The following is a 21,326-nucleotide window of genomic DNA, read 5'->3' as shown; positions in this document are numbered from 1 at the left end:
AATCAAACTCATCCTCAGCTACACAATAAGGTAGAGGCCAGCCTAGGCTTCATGGGACCATATCTCATAAGAGAGCCTGCCATGGCTACCACAGGCCTTTGGTCCCAGCACTAGGGAGGTAGAGGCAAGCGGATCTCAATGGGTTTGGGGCCAGCCTGGTTTATATATAGAGTTCCAAGCCAGCTATAGGGCTACACAGTGAGACTATCTTTAAAAACAAAACCAGGGGCTGGAGAGATGGCTCTGAGATTAAGGGCACTGGCTGCTCTTGTAGAGAACCTAGGTTCAGTTCCCAGAATCCACATTGTATTTCACAACCATCTGCAACTCCAGTTGGAGGGAATCCAGTGTTATCTTCTGACTCCTAAAGGCACCAAGTGTTGTGTGCATGGTACACAGACATACATGCTGGCAAAACACATACATCAAATAACATAAATAAATCATTTAAAAGGGAGGGAGTGCAGGCTTAGAAAAGAGCTTGCCATGCAAGCAACAGCACTTGAATTCAAATCCCCAGAACCTATGTAAAAAGCTGGGCACACTGTCATCCCAGTGTTGGGGAAGTAAAGACAGATGTATCCCTGGGACTTACTGCCCAGTCAGCCTAGCCAGATAAGTGGGGGACCCTGTCTCAAAAAACCCTGGAGGACTGGCAAGAAGAAGGCATTCATTCCCAAGCCTCATCACCCGTTTGTTATTCAAGACTCTGAATGACTGAAGGAGAGAAAGTTGCCCCCTGACGGCCACACCTGTGCTATGACACTTGTAAGTGCATGTGCACAGAGGAATTGACGAAGCCATGTGCCCTGCAGCCTCCATTTCACCTCCCTCCCTAAGTACCGCACACATGCAAAACACAAAGGTTTTAAAAAGCTGTGCGCGCGCCCCCACTGTAGAGCATCTCAGGAAGCCCTTTGGGGCTTGGGGGTACTGTCTGTATTGAGGTGTATTACCAGGGGCCAATTCACTCTCCTCTGGGTCTCAGTTTCCTCCCTGTGTAACGAAGTGGACTGTCAGGTCCCCGGCTTCGTAACTACACCGGGGCCAGGCTGCCTCTGATTTGGGAGGAGGAAGATGACAGGCTTTTGTCTCCTGGGAAACCTTACACCAAAGGAGCCTTAGCTTGGAGTCCTGCTCTAGGCACCAGCTGTGTCTCCCAGAGCGGAGAGAGCCGGCCAAGGGATTCTCTAAGGATGGGAAGTTGGTGGGGAAGCAGGGTTGGGCTTTGAAGGTAGGGGTTCTGAGAGGGTGTAGACACCCAATTTAGAAGCCAGGCAGCCAATCTGTCCTCCAGAAAGGGGCAAGCTTTCGGCTACTTGGGAGCAGGGGCCTGTCCTTATAACGCTGGAGAGGAGGGATACCTGGCACCGTCATTTCCATTCGCCCTTCTGTTTGGAGCCCCCAGCCTCGTGTTGGGAGGCCTCTGGGGATTAGCCTCAGCCTCTCAATTACCTCTTTGTCCATGGGGGAAAGCCAAGTGGAGAGGGGACAAGGGGCTGGACCCTGCCCTCACTGGAATGTGCACACTCGTGCTTGAGGGGATATCTCTCCCGCCCCTATTGCCCCCCCCGTGCACTTCCTGAGTCCCACCGAGCCCACCACGGAAACATGCGCGCGTGCATGCTCACACATTCGCACAAGCTTGCACGCGTACACACACACACACTTCCTGGCGGCCTCCAGCTCCTGGCTCGCCAGTGATCCTGTCCCATCCGCCTGGGCAGCGGCCGAAAGAGACCTTTTGTTATTCAAATCACACCCTCTTCGATGAGCTCCTGGGGACCTCAGGGCAGGGTCCCGGAATCCATCTCGGGGTGTCCTCACCTCTTGCGGCGGATCTCAGGGTTCTCCGTGCCCTCCCCTCCAGCCCCACGGAGGGACCGCGCCTCCCCCGCCGCCGCCCTTCCCCTCCCTTGCCGTCCCCTCCCCTTCCATCCTCTTCCCTCCCCGCCCGCCCCCGCCGTCCTCGGTCCAGCCGCGGTGCCGCCGGCCACCACCAGGGCCCCCGCCGGCCGCCGTTGCCAGCAAGCAGCATGGTACCCCCGGGGCTGCAGTAGCCGCGACCAGCCTTCAGTGGGGGGTACCCGGGATCTCGCTTGGCGTGGGGAGGACACCTTACCGCTTCAATCATGGATGTGAACAAGATGGTAAGTGAGAGCTTTGAAGCTCTGTCCCCGAGCTCCCCGCCCCCACCCGCCTCGCATCCCCTCTCTCCCCCTCCCCCCTAGTCTGCAGCGTGATCCATTGAAAGTTTTCTGGATTGTTGATTCTCCTGCCTGTTGGCCCCGCTCCGCAGAGCGCTGGGAGAAAGGGAGAACCCGGCCAAGGATCTGGAGGCGGCTGGTCCGCGGGGCTGGGGCTCCCGGTTTCCCGCCTCGCCAGCTGCCAGGGCTGCTCCGAGCCGGGCTCCCTTTCCTAAATTAGTCAACCTGCGAGGCGGAGGAGGGAGGGCAGCGCTGCAGGAAGGGAGCTGCTGCTGCCCCTTTGGAGCCCCCAGCTCGCACAGGGCTGGGGATCTACGGGGAAGGTTTGTGGGCTGGGAGGTACAGGTGTCCCTGGGAGGGCGAGTGAGGAGAAATCCCGGCTTTGGCCAGAGTGAGGGGGCGGGAACGAGACGACCCCCCAGCCCCCAACCCCGTGCGCGCTCTCCGAGGGGCCATGTTATAGACTGGTCACTTGTAAGCCTCAGCTTCGGTGGGCCTGGGGAGCAGCGACCCCTTTCTTGACCCGTTAAAGTATCTAATCTTTTTTTGGTTCCCTGCCCTAGAGCAGCCCCGCCCCCACCCCAAATACTGCAGGAGATGCCAAAATTGTTGCTCATTGATTGAGATCAACGAGTGACTCTCAGCGGGTGTCAGGATGTCATTTGGGGGATCCTGGAGGGATAGAGTATCTCAGGAGGGCACTGCAGGTTTTCCCAGGGGAGACCCCTACCACTCTGGCTGACTTAGACCTTGGTTCCCCATCTTTGCCTGGTGCAAATTGGAGAGGTACGCTTCCCTAAATGGTGGGCTATGACTTTGGGAGTCCCAGGGAGGCCGGAGAGAGCAATAGACTTGGAGTCTGACTGTGTCCAGCTGTGGGTGACTTGAGCACTTACTTACAGCTTACAGAGAAGGTTTGAGGTTAATTTTCTCTAGAGGGTGCATTTTCAGGGTGCAAACATATCCTAGAGAAGGCAAGTCCATTCTGGCCCCTGCATAACCTTTGGCCCTCTATCTTGGTTCTGGACCAAAGCCTTGAGACAGGTGTGAATTTTCTTCCTCTGGTAGGATGCCCTTTTCCAAGAGGTCAAGTCTCAGCACCCTGTGGTAAGGGCTGGGTTAGTGGTCTCCTGAACTGTTGACTTCCTGTGAAGACCAAGTTTGTCTTTAGTGGGACAGTGCCAAGAGGCTAGATTAGACCCTGCCCCACTGCCTGTGTTTGTGCTGCCCACAACTTAAAAGACTCAAGAAAAGCCCTCCTGAGGCTGGAGAGATAACTCTTGTCCATAAACTGCAAGTGGGAGAACCAGAGATTGAGTCACAGGGCCCTGTGAAAACAGACCCAGGTGCACACACTTGCAATCCCAGCTCCAGGAAGGTGAAGATAGGTGGATGCCTCTGGGCTCATTGGCTTACCCCGTCTAGCTTCATTTGCAAGTTCCGGGGTTGAGTGAAAAGTCCTGTGTTAAAAAAAAAAAAAAAAAAAAAAAAAAAAAAAAAGTGGATAGCGCCCTAGGAACACCTGAGATTTACATCTGGCCCCCATGTGCACGAGCTCACTGGAACCTACACGCACACGTGCACCTCGAACCTGCCCACACAAATAAGGAACAAAAAGCTAGTCCTGGAACTAGCTCTTGTAGACCAGGCTGATCTCAAACTCACAGAGATCCGCCTGCTTCTGCCTCCCAACTGCTGGGTCTAAAGGTGTGCGCCACCACTGCCTGTCAAAATTCTTTAAAAAATTTTTTAGCTGGTGGTGGAGGTCCACACCTTTAATCTCAGTACTCAGCAGGCAGAGGCAGGCGGATCTCTGAGTTCAAGGCCAGCTTGGTCTACACTGCTAGTTCCAGGACAGCCAGGGCTACACAGAAACCCTGCCTCCAAAAGAAAAAAAATTCCGTGTGTGTGTGTGTGTGTGTGTGTGTGTGTGTGTGTGTGTGTGTGTCTGTGTCTGTGTCTGTGTCTGTGTCTGTGTGTCTGTCTGTATGCATGCTGCTGTCTGTGCAGGCTCTGAGCAGGTTTAAAAGGGCCATGGAGACTCAAAAGCAGAGTTCAGATGCTGTACAAGAGAAACAGACTTGGAGGAAAAGTTGGGTGGAGTGGTGAGCAGTGGTAATCCAGGCACTGGGAAGATGGGGACAAGCTGATCACTGGAGCCTTCTGGCCAGCCAGGCTGAATCAGGGAGCTCCAGGCCAGTCTGGAGATCCTGTCTCAAAAAATAAGTTGGGCCTGGTGGTAGTGGCATATACCTTTAGTCCCAGCACTTGGGCACTTGGGAGGCCATCAGATTTATGTGAGTTCGAGGCCAGCCTGGTCTACAGAACTTGGGAAACAGTCCAGTGTATGAAGTTGTTAGCTACATAAGCATGCACTCAGTCTTGAATCCCCAGCACACACATAAAAGCTAGGCAAGGCTGTTGTTGTCTATAACCCTAGTACTCAGACAGATAGATTCCAGAAGCTTGCTGGCCATCCGGTCTACCCAACCAGTAAGAGACCAAGTTTCAAAACTAATGTAGAGCTGGGTGGGTGTGGTGGCGCACCCCTTTGATCCCAGCCCTGTGGAGACAGAGGCAGATGAAACTAAGTGCTTTGGAGACCAGCCAAGGCTACATAGTGAGATCCTGCTTTAAATAAATACATAAATAAAACAAAAGTGGGAAAATGATTGAGGAAGAAGTCCTCTGGCCTGTGCATGCATCCACAGGGGTGAGCACACACACACGTGTGCACATGTGCGCACACATACACGCTCCCAGTCATGAAATAAAATGACCTGGCTGGCTCTGGGGTGGAGATGTTTCTTCTAGAGCATCGAAGGGCATTGCTCACTGGCAGAGCCCATTGGGTGAGACTAGGCACAGAGATTGGAGATCAGGAAATAGCTGGCTGGTTAGTTGTGGCTGGTCCAGGAAGGCCTTAAAAGCCAACCCTGGCACTTAGCTTCGGGACAGGCAAGGCTCTTGGGAACTGTAAGCACAGAGGCTGCGCATTGATGGCTTCTCTCCCCCTTTAGCTTGGAGTCTAAACAAAAGTGATATTTGATTCTCATTAATCATTGAGCGGCCCAGTGCCCAGCCCAGAAGCCATTGTCTCTGATTCTTTGTGAAGAACACAGACCCTGGGCTGTGTAGTTAAAAGAACCTTCCCAACCTGAGCCCTCTGTGTCTGCTTCCCACTCCCACCAGAGGCCTGGACTGCTTTCTGTTCTGACCCTCCCTGCACCATGTTTGGTTTGTAAGCCTTACTCTGGTAACCTAGAGCTTCCTGGTTGACCCCAGCCACATCCCTGAGAGAACCCATCATTACTTGTTTGAGGTTTTGAACCTCATAGTCTTCTTTGTTGAACAAGAGAGCCAGGTTAAAGTTCACCTGACTCCCTGCATTAGTCTAAAACATAATTAAATATGTATGCATATATATGTATATCTATTTGTGTGTGTGTAAATGTGTGTATACACACATACATACATATACATATACATATACATATATATATATATATATATATATATATAGAGAGAGAGAGAGAGAGAGAGAGAACAACTTGCAAAAGTCAGTCACCTCTCCCCTTCTACTATGTGGGACTTAGATTGTCAGCCAAGCACCTTTGCCCTCTGAGCCGTGTTGTCTAAGCACTGCGTGATTTTGTGCAAGACTCTTGCTTAACTCCTTAGCTTTGCTACTGATGATTCCAGTGTAGGTTAGAAAAAAAAAAAAAAAACTTTTTTCCATGCTTAAAACTTTGATTCTACTTAATGAATATATTGCATATGTTCTTAAGAATTGTTCTTGGATTGTGTTCTAGTGAGGGTTACTCTTGATGTGATGAAACACTGAGGCCAAAGCAACTTGGGAAGAAAGGGTTTATTTGGCTTACATTTCCATATCACTGCTCATCATTGAAGGAAGTCAGGACAGGGACTCAAGCAGGGCAGGAACCTGGAGGCAGGAGCTGATGCAGAGGCCTTGGAGAGGAGCTGCTCACTGGCTTGCTCAGCTGCTTTCTGATAGAACCCAGGACCACCAGCCCAGGGGTAGCACCACCACAATGGGCTAGGCCCTCTCCTGTCTATCACTGATTAAGAAAATGCTGTACAGGTTTGCCTACAGTTTGATGTTAGATGTTATGGAGGCATTTTCTTAACTGAGGTTCCCTTCCAACTTGTGTCAAGTTGACATAAAACTATCTGGAATAGATTGCTTGTGAATTTTTTTTATAAGAAACAGGTAACTGGGTGTGGTGGTGCATACCTTTAATCCCAGCACTAGGGAGGCAGAAGCAGGCAGGTCTCTGTGAGTTCAAGGCCAGCCTGGTCTATATAGTGAGTACTAGGCCAGCCAGAGCTACATAGCAAGACCCTGTCTCAAACAAAAGAAAACAAATAAGAAAAACTAACAAAAATATAATAAACAGCTGGCTATCATTGGAAATCGGTCTGTTGATTTACTTTTTGAAATGCTGGGGATAGAACCTAAAATCTTGCAAATGCTAAACAAATGTAGTGTGGAGCCATGTTCCAAGCCTCTCACTGGGGAATTCTAGGAAAGAGCACTACCACTGAGTAGCACTAGCTAGGACATTCTAGGCAAGAGTGACAACTTCACTCCCTTACTGGGGGATTCTAGGCTTGTGTTCTACCAGTGAGTCATGTCCCTAGCACCTCACTGAGGTATTAAGTGCTCTACTGTTGAGCTATATCCTCAATCTTTTTTTCTTTCTTTTTTTAAATTATCACCTTATAATTGAAACTGACTTGGAACTCCCAGTCCTCCTTCTGTGGTCTCCCAAGTGCTGGGATTGAGGGCATGTGCCACCATTCCAAGCTACACCTGTAGTAGAAAGCATTTTTACATGGTAGTTATTGTGACAATATGATACCCAAAGCCTCCTTGGACCCTAAGGAGACAGATTCTTCCTGTAACCCCTTCTTAGTTCCTTGATTGGCCTGTGTTTCAGTTGACAGCTCTGGAGTCAATTTTCCCAGCTCTCGCCATTTCTGAATGAGGGTACAAATGAGTAGGGATAGTGGATTCACCAGCTGATGCCACTGGTGAATATTTAATGACATCAGATGTCTGCCCAAGGGGGAGCCATTGAATGCTGAATTGGGGGTGAAGTATAGATGCCATTCAGGGATGGATGGTAGCACCTGCTTTGACCACACATAGAGCAAGCTTCTGGCGTTTGGGGAGCATCTAACAGCATCTGTCCTGGAGAGAGTGTGGATGTGTAGAACAGTTTGTGTTTACACAGTACCCAACAGTGCATGAAGCATTTCATACCTGCCAGGGAGGCAGGGCAGAAACAGGTAGCTCTGTTTTGTAGACAGAAATCTAGTGTTCAAGAAAGTGAAGCTGAGGATCCCACGTGAAGGGCAGAATCAGGTCTTGTATCCAGCGTGTACATGAGCATACACACACACACACACACACACACACACACACACACACACACACACACACACACACACACCTAATCTCTTTCCCTCCCTCCCTCTCTCCTTGTACCTGTACTTCTCCCCCTTCCCATCTCTCTTTTTTAGACAGAGTATCACTGTCACTGTGGCTGGCCTGGAACTTGCTATATAGACCAGGCTGGTCTCACTCACAGAGATTTGCCTACCTTGCCTCCTAAATGCTGGGATTAAAGGCATGCATTACCATAGCTGGCACACACCTTAAAAACAAAACAAAAAACAACCACCACCACCAACAACAACAACAAAAAACCCTTTATTTGTTATTATTGTGTGGGTGAGATGTTTTTGTGGAGGGTGCTCGTGCTGTGGTGTGCATGTAGAGGTCAGAGGGCAACTGTGGAGTGGGCTATCTTGCCCCTTCCACCTTTTTCGTGGGTTCTAGGGACTGAACTCAAGTCATCAGGCTACACAGCAAACAGTTTTACCTGCTGAGCCACCCTGCTGGCCCTTTTTTGTTTGATTGATTATTCTTGAAAGGATCTGTTGGGTAGCTCAGGCTTGCCTCAAACTCACTGTCTAGCCAAGGATGACTGTGAACTCTAGAGCTCATACCTGTATTTCTCAAGTGCTGGAGCCCCCACCCCTGTTGTGTTTCTAGAACCTTCCAGGGCTGAGTGTACTCACCAGAGTCTGTAAAGTCATTTAGATCACTGCCTGGCACAAAGCAGGTACTTGGTAAAGTCAGTGAGGGCTGTAGTGTATCCAACTGAACTGATGTGCCGATGACCACTGTTGCTGTGAGATCTTTTTGTGTATACCAAGACAATGTATCCATCTACTGCTTCTTAAGACAGGGCTTCACTATATAGCCCAGGCTGGCATCAAACTGGAGATCCTCCTGCCTCCGCCTACTTAGTGCTGGAATTACAGGTCTATGCCATCATGCACAGCTAAAATTCATTTCTTTATATTTTAAGGACTCGGGGCCATAATGGTGTGTGTGCATGCATGTGTGTGTATGTAGGTGGTGTGTGTTCATATGTGTGTGTGTGTTCATGTGTGGGTGTGTATCTTTGTACCTGTGCATTCAGGCCATTATGGTGTGTGTGCATGTGTGTGTATGTACATGTGTGTGTGTGCATGTGTGTGTACATGTGTGTGTTCGTGTGTGTGTGTGTGTGTGTGTGTGTGTGTGTGTGTGTGTGTGTGTGTGTGTCTTTGTACCTGTGCATTCAGGCCATTATGGTGTGTGTGCATTTGTGTACTATGCATGTGTATGTGTGTTTCTGTGGCTGTGTATTCCACTATGGAGCAAAGAGAGACCTCAGATGTCTTCTACTGCTCTTTTGCTTTCTGGTGTGTTACCTTAGGATGGGTCTCTCACAGAATCTGGAGCTCTGTTCCAGCCAAGAAGCCCCAACAATCCTCCTGTCTCTGTGTTCTGTCCCCTCTTCCCATCATCATCCCTGCACTGGAGTCACAGATGAGCACACACTGCTCCGGCCTTCCTCTTTTGTTATTTAGGTGATGGAGAACAGAACAGAACTCAGGTCCTCATGTTTGCACGGCAAGCATTCTTACCCACCGAACCATCTTCCCAGTGCATGTTTCAGCTTTTCAGAATTGTTTTCATTGGGGAGCTGGAGAGATGATGGTTCAACAGTTAAGAGCACTGGCTGCTCGTGCAGAGGACCCAGGTTCGATTTCCAGCACCCACATGGCAGCTCCCAACCATCTATAATTACAGTTACAGGGGATTCAATTGCCTTCTCTGGCCTCACATACATACACAAAAGCACACCCATATACATAGGAAGTAAAATAAATACATCCTTTAAAGGGGGTGGGAGACAGGTGTGGTAGTGATATCCTGTCTCAAAAAGAAAAAAAAAAAAAAAACATGATTCTTTTTATTGGGCTAGGAGGTTGGCTCAGTGGGCAACCGAGTCTGACCACGTAAGTTTCATTCTGGGAACCCTCATGGTGGAAAGAGACAATTGACTTCCCTAGTTGTCCTCTGGCCTCCATAGGTGTACTTTTGGCATATACGCACATGCAAAATAAAGGAAGAATTATTTTTATTTATCTCACTTGACCTGGGTAGCAAAGGCATAGGAGTAGTCTCCTATGCTTTGTCCTGTAACCTTAGACACTAGATTTTGTAGTTAGTCTTTTGTTTTGTTTTGTTTTTTTGTTTGTTTGTTTGTTTGAGACAGGGTTTCTCTGTGTAGCTTTGGAGGCTGTCCTGGCACTCGCTCTGGAGACCAGGCTGGCCTCAAACTCACAGATCTGCCTGCCTCTGCCTCCTGAGTGCTGGGATTAAAGGCGTGCGCCACCAACGCCTGGCTAGATTTTGTCTTAATCCATTCCTGCCACTATGACAAAAAAATAAAATAAAATAAAATAAAAAACACTTAAGATGGGTTGGTTTATAAATCATAGAAGTTTATCTTTGACAGTTCTGGAGGCTAGTTAAGTCCAATATCACAGAGGCAGCAAAAACAGGGCATCCAGTAAGGGCCGGTTCTGTGTATGGTACTTCCTCGTGGCATTCTCAAACCCTGGAAAAGAAAGAGATGACAAGGTGCCTAAAAGGATAGAAGGACCAGGCTGTCCTCTAAGCCTCTTTCCTTTTTTTGTTTTTGTTTTTTGTTTTGTTTTGTTTTGTTTTGTTTTTTTTGAGACAGAGTTTCTCTGTGTAGCTTTGTAGACCAGGCTGGCCTCAAACTATCAGAGATCCACTTGCCTCTGCCTCTCAAGTGCTGAGACTAAAGGCACGTGCCACCACAGTCTGACTTCTCGAAGCTTCTTTCATAAGGGCTTTTATTCCATGCATGAGGGCAGAGCTCACATGACTTCATTACTTTCTGGAAGGTCTTGACTCTAATTCCTACCACATGGTGAGCTCAAGACTAGCCTGGGCTAAATGAGACGCCATCTCAAAAATAAATAACGATTTGCAAAAAAGTTAAGGAGGTCTGGATATACAGCTTAGTGGCACAGTGCTAGTATATATAAGGCCATTGGTTCAAATTCCAGTATTGAAAACGAAATATTGTCACAGGCTGGGAACCAAACCTTCAATACAAGGGCCTGTGAGGGACTCTTATCTAAGCCGTAGCCTGTGTGACTGTTGGAGCAGTGCTTCACATCTTTTAAATTATGCCTTTATTTTGTGCACATCTGTGTAGGTGTGCCCAGAGGTCTGAGGACAGCTTGGGGAAGTCAGTTCTCTCCTTCCATAATGTAGGTTCCAGGGATCAAACTCACATGAAGACTTGGTGGCAAGCCTCTTTCCCTATTGAGCCATCTTGCTAGAACTGTGCTTTAGTAAGATAGTTCTGAGTTGGGCATGTAGCTCAGCTGGTAAGAATGCTTGCTTGGCCAGCATGCATGAAGCCATGGGTTCAATCCCCAGCACAGCATGAACTGGGTGGGCATGGTGGTACACACTTGTATCTAGCACTTTGAAGGTGTATGGTGAGTCTGAGGCCAGCCTGAGCTATGTGAGACCTGGTCTGGCGGTGTTGGCGCCGTGAGCTGATAAGCAGCAGACCCACAGGCCTGGAGGTCTAGGGCAGGGCAGGGCCGGGGAGGTCGCCCTGCCCAGGGACACTTTGGAGAGCTGCTGCCCGCCTCACTCACTCCTGTACTTCTCCTGGTTCTTCCTCTCACCTCCCCCAAGGAAGTGTTCCCCTTGGTCCTGAAGACAAAGAAGTGGGAGTTCTTGGTGGCTTCACTTTCTGAGGAAGTCAAACCTCAACCCTGAAGCTGATGATGCAATGTATCTCCAAATTTAGCAACGTGCCCTCAAGAAAATTCTTGCCCCAGCTTACACTAACTCTGTGGTCAGAACAGGGGGACCCACCCTTCCCTTGCCTTGTTGGTGTGACATCCCATGGTCTGCTGAGGGTGGCCATGCCCTTTACTACTGGTTCACATTTTTTTCTTTCTGGGTGCACAAGCATGTATGAGTGTGGATTCAGTGGCACATGTGTGTGGAAGCCAGAGGGACAGCCTCAGGGGACATTCCTCAGAAGCACTGTCTGGCCTCGAACTCACAGAGATCCTCCTGCCTCTGCCTCTGCCTCCCGAGTGCTGGGATCAAAGGTGTGCGCTACCACCACCTGGCTTACTCTGTTTCTTTCATTGGATTTGAGCACTCCAATTAGGCTACACCAGCTGGCCAGGGAGTCCCATGATTCGCCTCCTCATTTCCTCAGTGCTAGAATTACAAATGTGTGCCACATCCCATTGCACCCCACTTTTTTAATGGGTTCTAAGGATCCAACTTGGGTCCTCATGCTGTGCCAGCTTAGCCCTTTTTTCTATTACCCCTAAACCCATCCCACCCTCTCTTGAGATATGCCTTGCACTCACTGTATGTCGGACAGTGACCTTGAACGTCTGATCCCCCTGCCTCCACTTCCCAAGGGCTGGGGTGACAGACATGCATGCCAATGCACTCAGTTATAGTTTTAGTTTCTGATCTAATATCAGTGAGGCTTATATTTCTGCTGCCTGTATGCTGGTCCCCAAACCCAGGACCTCACACATGCTAGGCAAGTCAGCTCACCACAGGCCAGCCCCCTGCTGTGGAATTGTCCCTGCCTGTCTCCCCAAAAGCAAGCAGCAGTCAACTCTGTCTCTCTTCTTAGCTCTGTCCTCAGAGAGGAAGAAGAATGCCAAAGTATTGTTCCAGTATTGGTCTATCCAGGTCTGAGCATTTTCAAAGCTGAACAGAGAATGAAGGAGAGAGAGACAGATTGGCTGGAGGAAAAACACATGTGGGGAGAAACTGGGCTAGAGAGGAGAGGGCTCAGGCTGATGCCACTTCCTTCATCCACTGGCACCTGTACAGGATCCTCTTGCAGCCACTAGCACCTGGTGCTTCCTGACCGCCCCCCCCCCCAAGTTCAGCTTCGATTCCTCTTTACCCTTGAAGATACCATCCCTCGAAAGTTTGCACAGCCCTTACTGTCTGGGTCACCTGTGCCTGCCCAGTAGACCTGGTGACCCCTAAATGTGCAAACACATTATCATCTCTCCATTTGAAACAAATCAGCCTTGACCTGCCTCTTTGCAGATGGGTCCCTTGCTGCCTCACCCCAGAAAGCAGTAGAAATAGTGCTAAGACCTAGCTAGCTGCCTGGAGTTTCCTCCCTCCCTGTCTTTCATGGACTGAGAGGGACCTTCCAAGGGACCCAAACAGCCCTCGTCATTCTGTCAGTTTTCAGCTCTGAGCCCCTCTGACTTGGCAGCCACATCTTACACACTGATCCTCTGTGTGAAAGACCCTCCAGGTTTCCCCTTCCCTGAGAGCCGTTTCTCTTCCTTTTCCTCATTTGCTTCTATATCTCCTTGAGTGACCTCAGTTTGTCCCCAGACTTTTCATGTATGTCTAGTCTTTGGAGAACTAATGCATTATTAAACTTTGTCTCTGTGTTGATGTGGACCACTTTTATAAATCTAACTTGGAACCTACCAAACCGGCCAACAGAGTCTCACCACATAGACCTGGCTGGCCTGGAACTCACAGGGCACCTTCCTCTGCCTCTTTCTCTCCAGTCAGTGCTGGAATTAATTATGTGTGCCACATCCAACTCTTTTTCCTGTTGGTAGCAATGGTGCCCTCAGTCTCTCACTCGAGGATTCTAGGTGTCTTTGTATAGTTTCTATTGCTGTAATAAAATGCAATGACCATTAGCAACTTGGGGAGGAAAGGGTTTACTTCATCTTACAACTTTCTAGACAAACTCCATCACTGAGGGAAGTCAGGACAAAAATTCAAGGCAGAAACTAAAGCAGAAGCTACGGAGGGGTGCTGCTTCCTGGTTGCTCCCCATGTCTTGCTCAGCCTGCTTTCTTATACACCCAGAATTACTCATATTATCACTAAGAAAATGTCCCACAGGGTTGCCTACAAATTAGTCTTATGGATATATTTCTCAATTGTAGCTCCCTCTTCTCAGATAACTTTAGCTTGTATAAAGTTGACAAGGGGAGGGGGGCAACTGACCCTTTGTCAACTTGACACACAAACATGTCACTATTCAACTATGACCTTTCCTTTTTATCCCCAAGATCTCACACATGAATAATAGCATCACAGTATAAAGCATAAATAACATTAACAGTTCCATAGTCTTTAAAAATTCAAATACTTTAAAATATCCAAAGTCTTTTTCAAAGTTCTAAAATTTCAAAGTCTCACAATTGTGGGCTCCTCTAAAAATTAAAAAAAAAAAAAGTCACATGCTTCTTATTTCAGAAAGAAAGTTCCAGGGCACAGTTACAATTAAAGCAAAGCAAAACCCAAGTCCAACAGTGTAAGCTCAGTATCAGGCTTTTGGGACTCATTCGTGGTCTTCTGGGCTCCGTGGGGCCGGGGTATCTCTGCCTCTTTGGCTCTGGCAGGCTCAGGCCAGCTCCACTCCACACCTGCTGATATCCTTGGTGGTCATCCCATGGTACTGGCATCTCCATAATGCTGGGGTCTCTTCAGCAGCTGGGCTGCACTTTCACAAATAACCTCCCCTGATCTCTCTTCAGGAAGGGACTCTGATGCTATCTCACTGTGCCTCAGCTTCTCGCCATGACCCCTTCAATCCTGGAGCTTCTACTTCAGCTGGGGCTACACTTTCACCATTGATCTCTTTTGACTCCTTGTGCTGTCAAACTTCAGCTGCTCTTCATGACTCCTTCATGCTTTCAAAACCAGTACTACCTGAGAGATGTTTACACATTACCAAGTTTGGCTGCCAGCATGCGATGCAGCCTTGGCCTCCCAGACCACAGCTACTGTGTGCTAACCTTGAGAAAATGCTCCCAGGAGATTTCACCTCAGTGATGCTGGTCTCATCTTAATCACAGCTGATTCTTCAAACCTGGCTAATCAGTATCAATTATTCAAGCAAAGCAAAGGTTTCACTTTAATGCTTTCTTGTTCATCACAGCCAATTTCTCAGCCCTAACAGACCAGAACCTCAGATTCTTCATCCAAAATATTGGACAGTCCCAGTTGAGTCATTAAGGGACTCCCAAAGGTCCCTCTGAAACGCCACGAGCCAGGCCTCTATCATTTGCATTGTTCTCAGTATTATCTTCTAAGTTCCCACCAAAGCTCATTAAACTCTGAACACTCAATGACTTTTCTAGCCGACAGTTCCAAAGTCCTTCTCCAACCCTTCCAAAACACAATCAGGTCTGTCATAGCAAAACCCAACTCCTGGTACCAAATTCTATCTTAGATAGGGTTTGTCTTGCTATGATTAAAACAACAAAACAACAACAACAACAACAACAACAAAAAAACCCCAGCATGACCAAAAGCAACTTGGGGGGAAAATATTTCTTCTTACAACTCTCGGGTCACACTCCAATCACTGAGGGGAGTCAGGCCAAGGCAGGAACTGAAGCAGAATTCATGGAGGAACACTGCTTACTCGCTTGATCAGCCTGCTTTCTTCAGGACCTCAGGACCACCCATTTCAGGGGTGGCACCACTCACAATGTATTGGGTCTCCCACATGATCGCTCATGAAGAGAATGTCTCACAGGCTTGTCTATAGGCCAGGCTTACCGAGACATTTTCTCAACTGTGGCTCTTTCATCTCAGATGACTCTAACTTGTGTCAAGTTGACAAAATAACCCAGCCAGGGCACCAGTCAGGTAACCTCACTGAGCGATATCCCCAGCCCCTTTGGAACTCTTCTAAATTCCCTAGGTGGCACATCCCACTTGCTCATTTCTCCATTTGTAACAAAGAAACCCTGGGCTAGGAATGTAGGTCAGTTGGTAGAATGCTTGCCTAGTTTGCTCATTTATATTGTGTGAGGATATCTGATAGGTTGCTTTTATTTAACATTCCTGAAAACAAGCTCCTGTGTCCTCATGCAAACTTTTCCCATCATTCTTTCTACCTTGTTTATTTATTTTTGAGAATGAGAATGAGTTGCTCAATCTGACTCCAGTATCTGCATGGCTCACATTGGCATTTAATTTGAGATTCTCTTGCCACAGACCCTTGAGTGCTGGAATTACAAACCTAGGTCACCATACCTACCCCTCTATCTTGTTAGTAGTAAATTTAGTCCCTCTATTTCCTCTGGAAAACATTTTCATGGTGTCTTAGAGTTTTTATTGCTATGAAGAGACACCATGACCACAGCAACTCTTATAAAGAAGACATTTAGTTGGGGTGTCTGGCTCACAGTTTCAGAGGTTCAGTCCATTATCATCATGATGGGGAGCTGGAGGCATGTGGGCAGATGTGGTGCTGGAGGAGTAGCTGAGAATCCTACATCTTGCAGGCAACAGGACATTGAGACACTGGGCAGTATCCTGAGCATCGGAACCCCCAAAGCCAGCCCCCACAGCGATACACTTCCTCCAATAAGGCCATACCCACTCCGACAAGGCCACACCTCTTAATAGTGCCCCTCCCTGAGATTATGGGGGGGCAATTTTATTCAAACTACCACACATGGTGTCGTCTTTGACTCCCCCCTCTCTCTCACCCAGCATCCATGAAATAGCCTGTCAGCAAATCCTATGTCAGTTCTATCTTAAATACAAATTCTAGCTGGGCGTTGGTGGCACATGCCTTTAATCCCAGCACTCGGGAGGCAGAGGCAGGCAGATCTCTCTGTGAGTTCGAGGCCAGCCTGGTCTCCAGAGCAAGTGCCAGGATAGGCTCCAAAGCTACACAGAGAAACCCTGGCTCGAAAAACCAAACCAAAACAAAACAAAACAAATTCTAGAACAGAGAGGCAGCTCAGCAGATAAAAGGCTTGCTGAGCAAGCATGAGAATCAGTTTGGTCTTCCCAGGCCTAGGTAAAATCCTGTAGACCCAGCCTGATGAAGTCAGAGACAGGATTCCTGGAGTAAACCAGCCTGCCAGATGAACCGTAGCAGCAAGTTCTGGGTTCATATGAAAGACCCTGCTTCAAAATACAAGGTGGAGGGAGAGTGTTTGAGGGAGGTATTTTATATCAGTCTCTGGTCTCCTCACTCACATGCTTTCTCTCTCTCTCTCTCTCTCTCTCTCTCTCTCTCTCTCTCTCTCTCTCTCACTCTCTCTCACACACAACACACACACACACACACAGGGCACACACATATGCATGAGCACTACACCACTTACACATGTAAAAAATAATTCCAGTAGCATTTGCACAATACCTGGTTTCAGCCTCTAGCACTGAAAAGAAAACAATAGGTGAAGAAATAAACTATGAGCCCCAGCACAGGCTTGTCACTTCCCTTGTTGCCATAACCTCATCAAAGCTACCATCATTTTGGTCTGAGGTCCCTGCTTGTCCCTATAATATAGTCTCAGTGTATCACCATAGGAGCATACCTTTGCCTTTAATCCCAGAACTCGAGAGGCAGAGGCAGGAGGATCTCTTGAGTTTGTGGCCAGCCTGGTCTACAGAGTTAGTTCCAGGACACCCAGGGCTACACAAAGAAACCCTGTCTCAAAAAAACAAAACAAAACAAAACAAAACAAAATGTGTGTGTTAAATGGGTAAAGAATCTGGAGCTGTTTCTTCAAAGTTGAAGGAGACCAGAGACTTGGAGTGGCCCCTGAGGACTTAATTAAGATTTAAGATTGGGGTAGCTTCAGCCGGGCGGTGGTGGAGGGTGCCTTTAGTCCCAGCACTCGGGAGGCAGAGGCAGGCAGATCTCTGTGAGTTCGAGACCAGCTTGGTCTACAAGAGCTAGTTCCAGGATAGCCTCCAAAGCCACAGAGAAATCCTGTCTCGAAAAACAAAAACAACAACAAAAAAGATTGGGGTAGCTTCGGGAAGGCAGGTGACTGTCTGCTGGGCTGGCTCTATAGATAGAGGCTGCATGGGAGAGGAGCTCTTTCCCTGAACTTTATGTAACTGATGTGGTTTTGTGTAAATCACACTTCTGTAAACACAACCTGATTTTAAATGTACTAACAGACTGCTATTTAAAGGCATGTGGTCCCAGTCTCTTTTGTGAAGTGAATAGTTATTCTCTTAATTTGTGCTCAGTGTCAATGCCTATTTTCCATGAAAAGTTACATAGTCTCGGGAAGCCCTGTTCTACATGTGGCCACTGTCTATATTTCTTTCTCTTTGCCTGGACTCTTTCCTCTTGCTCCCTGTCATTCTTTTGCTGAGTTCTTTCCTCTTGCATGGAATGTTCTTCTGCAGATCCAGCATGGTGATACCTGCCTGTAATCCCAGCTAGTCTAGAGGTCTGAGGCAGGAAAATCAAGAGTCCCAGACCATGGGGCTGGGGGTATGGTTCCATTGGTAGAGCGCTTGCCCAGCATGCATAGCTCTGGGCTTGATCTGAAGATTGCATTAAACCAAGCATGACGGCACATGTTTATGATCCCAGTACTCGGGAGGTGGAGACATTTGGAGGATCAAGAGTTCAAGCTCATTCTTGGCTACATAGCAGGTTCCAGGCTAGCCTGGGCTACATAGCAAGAACCTGTGTCAAGGCGAGAAGACAAAAGTAAAAGGTTTGATTTTCTGAGACCAGATGAGTACCTGCTGCGGAGGGCAGCAGAGTTAATTTCCAGGGGTGTACACTATAGCCAGGTTTGGGACTAGCAACCCAAGTCACAGCCAATCACGGGTAACATACCGTATTAGTTTTTTTGCCCTTACTGTGGTTAAAATACTATACAAAAACAGCTTATGGGAGAAAGAGTATGTTTTCAGTCATGGTTTCAGTCCATCCATCATGGCTGACAGGGTAGCAGAGTCAGGCTGTAACCACAGACCTGGCTACAACCTCAAAGGCTTGCCTCTAAGGCCTGCTTCCTTCAGCCAGACCCCAAAATAGTCTCCCCAAATAGCCAGGGAACAAGCATTCAAAATGGGAGCCTATGACAGATGTTTCAGTCATAACAGATGTTCCATCTCATACTTTAAAAAATGTCGAGACCCCAGGAGTGTCTGCTTTGTGACCTAGAGTATGACTGGTGTGGGTGTGACCATAGACCGTGATGGGCAGGAGGGGCTGGAGTTTAGAGCTCTGGAATGTCCCCTTCCAGCATGTCATCTGTCCTGCCAATACCTTAAATAGGCAGCCATATTGCCTGGCTACTTACTGATGGGATTTTGTTCTGACTCCAGAAAGAGTGGCAGCCTCTGTTTGCATCACATTGGGGTAGGTCAGTTATGCTCTTCATCAGGTTCTTGTTCTTGGTTGTCTAACAGACTTTGTCCTTTTGGCTCTGACTGGGCCAAAAATGTCTAAACATCTGCTAGCAGGAAAAGTTGGAACTCTCCTTTTTTTGTTGTGTTCAGGTTGGAACCCAGAGCCTGTCCCATACCACACACCTGGTCCCTTTAGGCAGGTGCTCTATGGTTAGGCCACACCCCCAACCCCTAACTGGAGGATTCAAGGCAGGTGTTCTACAGCTGAGCCACAACCCGGGCCTTAGGAACTTTATTCTTGCTACTTTATTGAGAGCTGACTGTGTGGGCAGAGATAGAGTACGGGTTCTACAGTAATACGGGTGTGAGATGAGGGTGCCTGTTGTGGAGTTAGAATAACAGTTAGGAAGGCAGCGGATGTTTGGGAGGGGGAAGCAGTGGGCCTTGGCATTGCTGGGCTTGCAGCAAGTGCTTCCTGCCTCAGTCATGGGACAGACCGGTCACTGATGAATCAGCTCCATGAGCAATGCAGCTGGGTCCGAGAGCTTCCCGCGCCACCCGTCCCAACCCTTTTACCCACTTACCAGTGTGGAGAGAAGCAAAGCACCTACCAGCTGTGGAAATGGGGTGTGGCAGGGGGCACGAAGAGGGAAGAGAGCAGTTGGGCAACGTAGTAGTTTGAGGGCAGACACAGCCCAGCCCTGTCCATCAGGAACGTTGTCCCCAGAAGCTCTGGCAAGGCATACATACAGCCAGCAGTGTGGAAATCTTTATCTGGGGCTGTGCCTTACTTGTCTGTCACCATCACCAAATCCTGACATGTAACCTAAGGGTGGAATTGGTTTGTTTTGGTTCATGGTTTGAGAAGACACAGTCCACCTTGATGGTGAAAACGTGGCTGAGTTTGCAGTGACAGGAACTTGTGGTCATGACTCCTCTCGCTGTCTACCCAGTGACCTACTTCCTCCAGGAAGACCTCATCTCCCTCTGCAACTTCTCAGTAGAGCCTCATCAGCTGGGGAGCAGCGTTCCAACAGACTAGCCGCCTGGTGGAAGGGGGCTGTTTCGCATCTCTGTTGGTTTTGCTGAGCATGGGAAGTGGAAGAGCAGGAAGGGGAAAAGGAAAAGAAAAATGGAAATAGAAGAAGGGGAAAGGAAAAAAAATTAAAAGAAGCACAAATGAGTTTCCTCTCTTTTTCTTTTATATGTATGGATGTTTTGCCTGCTTGTAAGTCTGAGAGCACCATGTGTGTGCCTGATGCCTGCAGAGACCAGAAGAGAGTACTGCATTCCCTGGAACTGGAGTTTTGGGTAGTTGTGAGTCACCATGTAGGTGCTGGGAATCAAACCTGGGTCCTCCGGAAGAGCAGCCAGGCTCTTGACCATTGAGCCATCTCTCCAGCCCCTCTTTTTATTTTTGTGTGATATAACGATTGAACTGAGGGTCTCCTGTATGCAAAATAGGCACTGTACCTCTGAGCCAGCCTCCAGGCCCTCTACCAAGTTATTATAGGTGAGTATTCTATTTCTGGGCTATTTCCCCCAGCCCCTTCCTGGGGAATTCTAGGCAGGTGCTCCAACCACTGAGCCACACCCCAGCCCCTCACTGGGGAATTCTTGGCAAGTGCTCTACCACTGAGCCACACCCCAGCCCCTCACTGGGGAATTCTAGGCAGGTGCTCTACCACTGAGCTACAGTGCCAGCTCCTGCTTTTTGCATTTCTTGTATTTTGCTTTCTGTTTTCCCTCTTCCCTGCCCTTTTCTTGGGTGTTCTTTCTGGCCTCAGCAGTTGGTCCTCCTCTGGCCCCTTGCCTTAGGGCTGCATCCCAACCCAGGGCACATCTTTTCTGCCTACCCCTGCTAACATTTACAAGCTAGCCTGGCCTTTGGGTTACAAAAGCCAGGCTGCAGCCCAGAGTTGTATGCGTGACTGGACAGTATCCTGTCAACCCTACAAGCCAGCCCAGGCTCCACTGCCCCCTCAGTAGCAAGACTCAAAAGCTTCCCATTGGCCACATCCAGGCTGGTGTGCCCAGAGCAAGCCTGTAAATAGAGAGGACTAGAGAGGGAGGAAGAGAATTTGAGAGAAAGCCTCCCTTCCTGCGAGCCTGCTGATAATTGGCTCTCGGTGACCAGCTGGGGACACTAGGGCCAGCTGGGCCAGGAAGTGTTGTACAATACTGTTCTTTCAGGAGAGCCACTGCTGGCCTTAGGTCCCGTGTGACTCCAGCGGAATAAAGAGAACAGGGTGTTCTCAAGGGATGTTCTCGAACCAAGACCCCCCTCCAGAGGTGAGACACAGAGCCCTCAACTTCCACCCTCTGCCCTGGGAGTACCCGCTCCCTCAGCTTGCATTGGCACCCGCCTGCAGAACCAGATCCGTCCAGACCAAATGATTTCTCTCAGTGTCTGGGCAGCAACTGCGTGGTGTGTAGAAGCAGGCAGCATCGAGCCCTGGGGACTCCACCCTGCCCTGCCTTAGGTGTGGGGCCATATAGAAGGAGAAGCCAGAGCCTATACTCTGGATATGTGTGTTTGTCGT

The 21,326-nt window shown here is 48.7% G+C and overlaps 1 protein-coding gene across 4 annotated transcripts in view; it reads left to right on the top strand.

Annotated features, from left to right (window-relative positions):
* The window catches only part of Hip1 (huntingtin interacting protein 1), a 127,352-nt gene that overhangs the window by 48,761 nt on the left and 57,265 nt on the right, over positions 1-21,326 (top strand). For 2 of the 4 annotated variants that reach the window (XM_027416185.2, XM_027416184.2), the window contains exon 1: positions 1,969-2,150. The exons of 1 other annotated variant lie outside the window; for it this stretch is intronic. In XM_027416185.2, coding sequence (XP_027271986.1) covers positions 2,133-2,150 — 18 coding nt within the window. In that variant the 5' untranslated portion in view covers positions 1,969-2,132. Of the gene's footprint in view, positions 1-1,968; positions 2,151-20,991; positions 21,076-21,326 lie in introns of those variants that run through there. One more of the 4 variants, XM_027416183.2, reaches the window with a different exon arrangement.

Source organism: Cricetulus griseus, chromosome 4, assembly GCF_003668045.3.
Source record: "Cricetulus griseus strain 17A/GY chromosome 4, alternate assembly CriGri-PICRH-1.0, whole genome shotgun sequence".
NCBI classification, from domain to species: Eukaryota; Metazoa; Chordata; class Mammalia; order Rodentia; family Cricetidae; genus Cricetulus; species Cricetulus griseus.
This window is presented reverse-complemented; position numbering and strand designations above follow the sequence as displayed.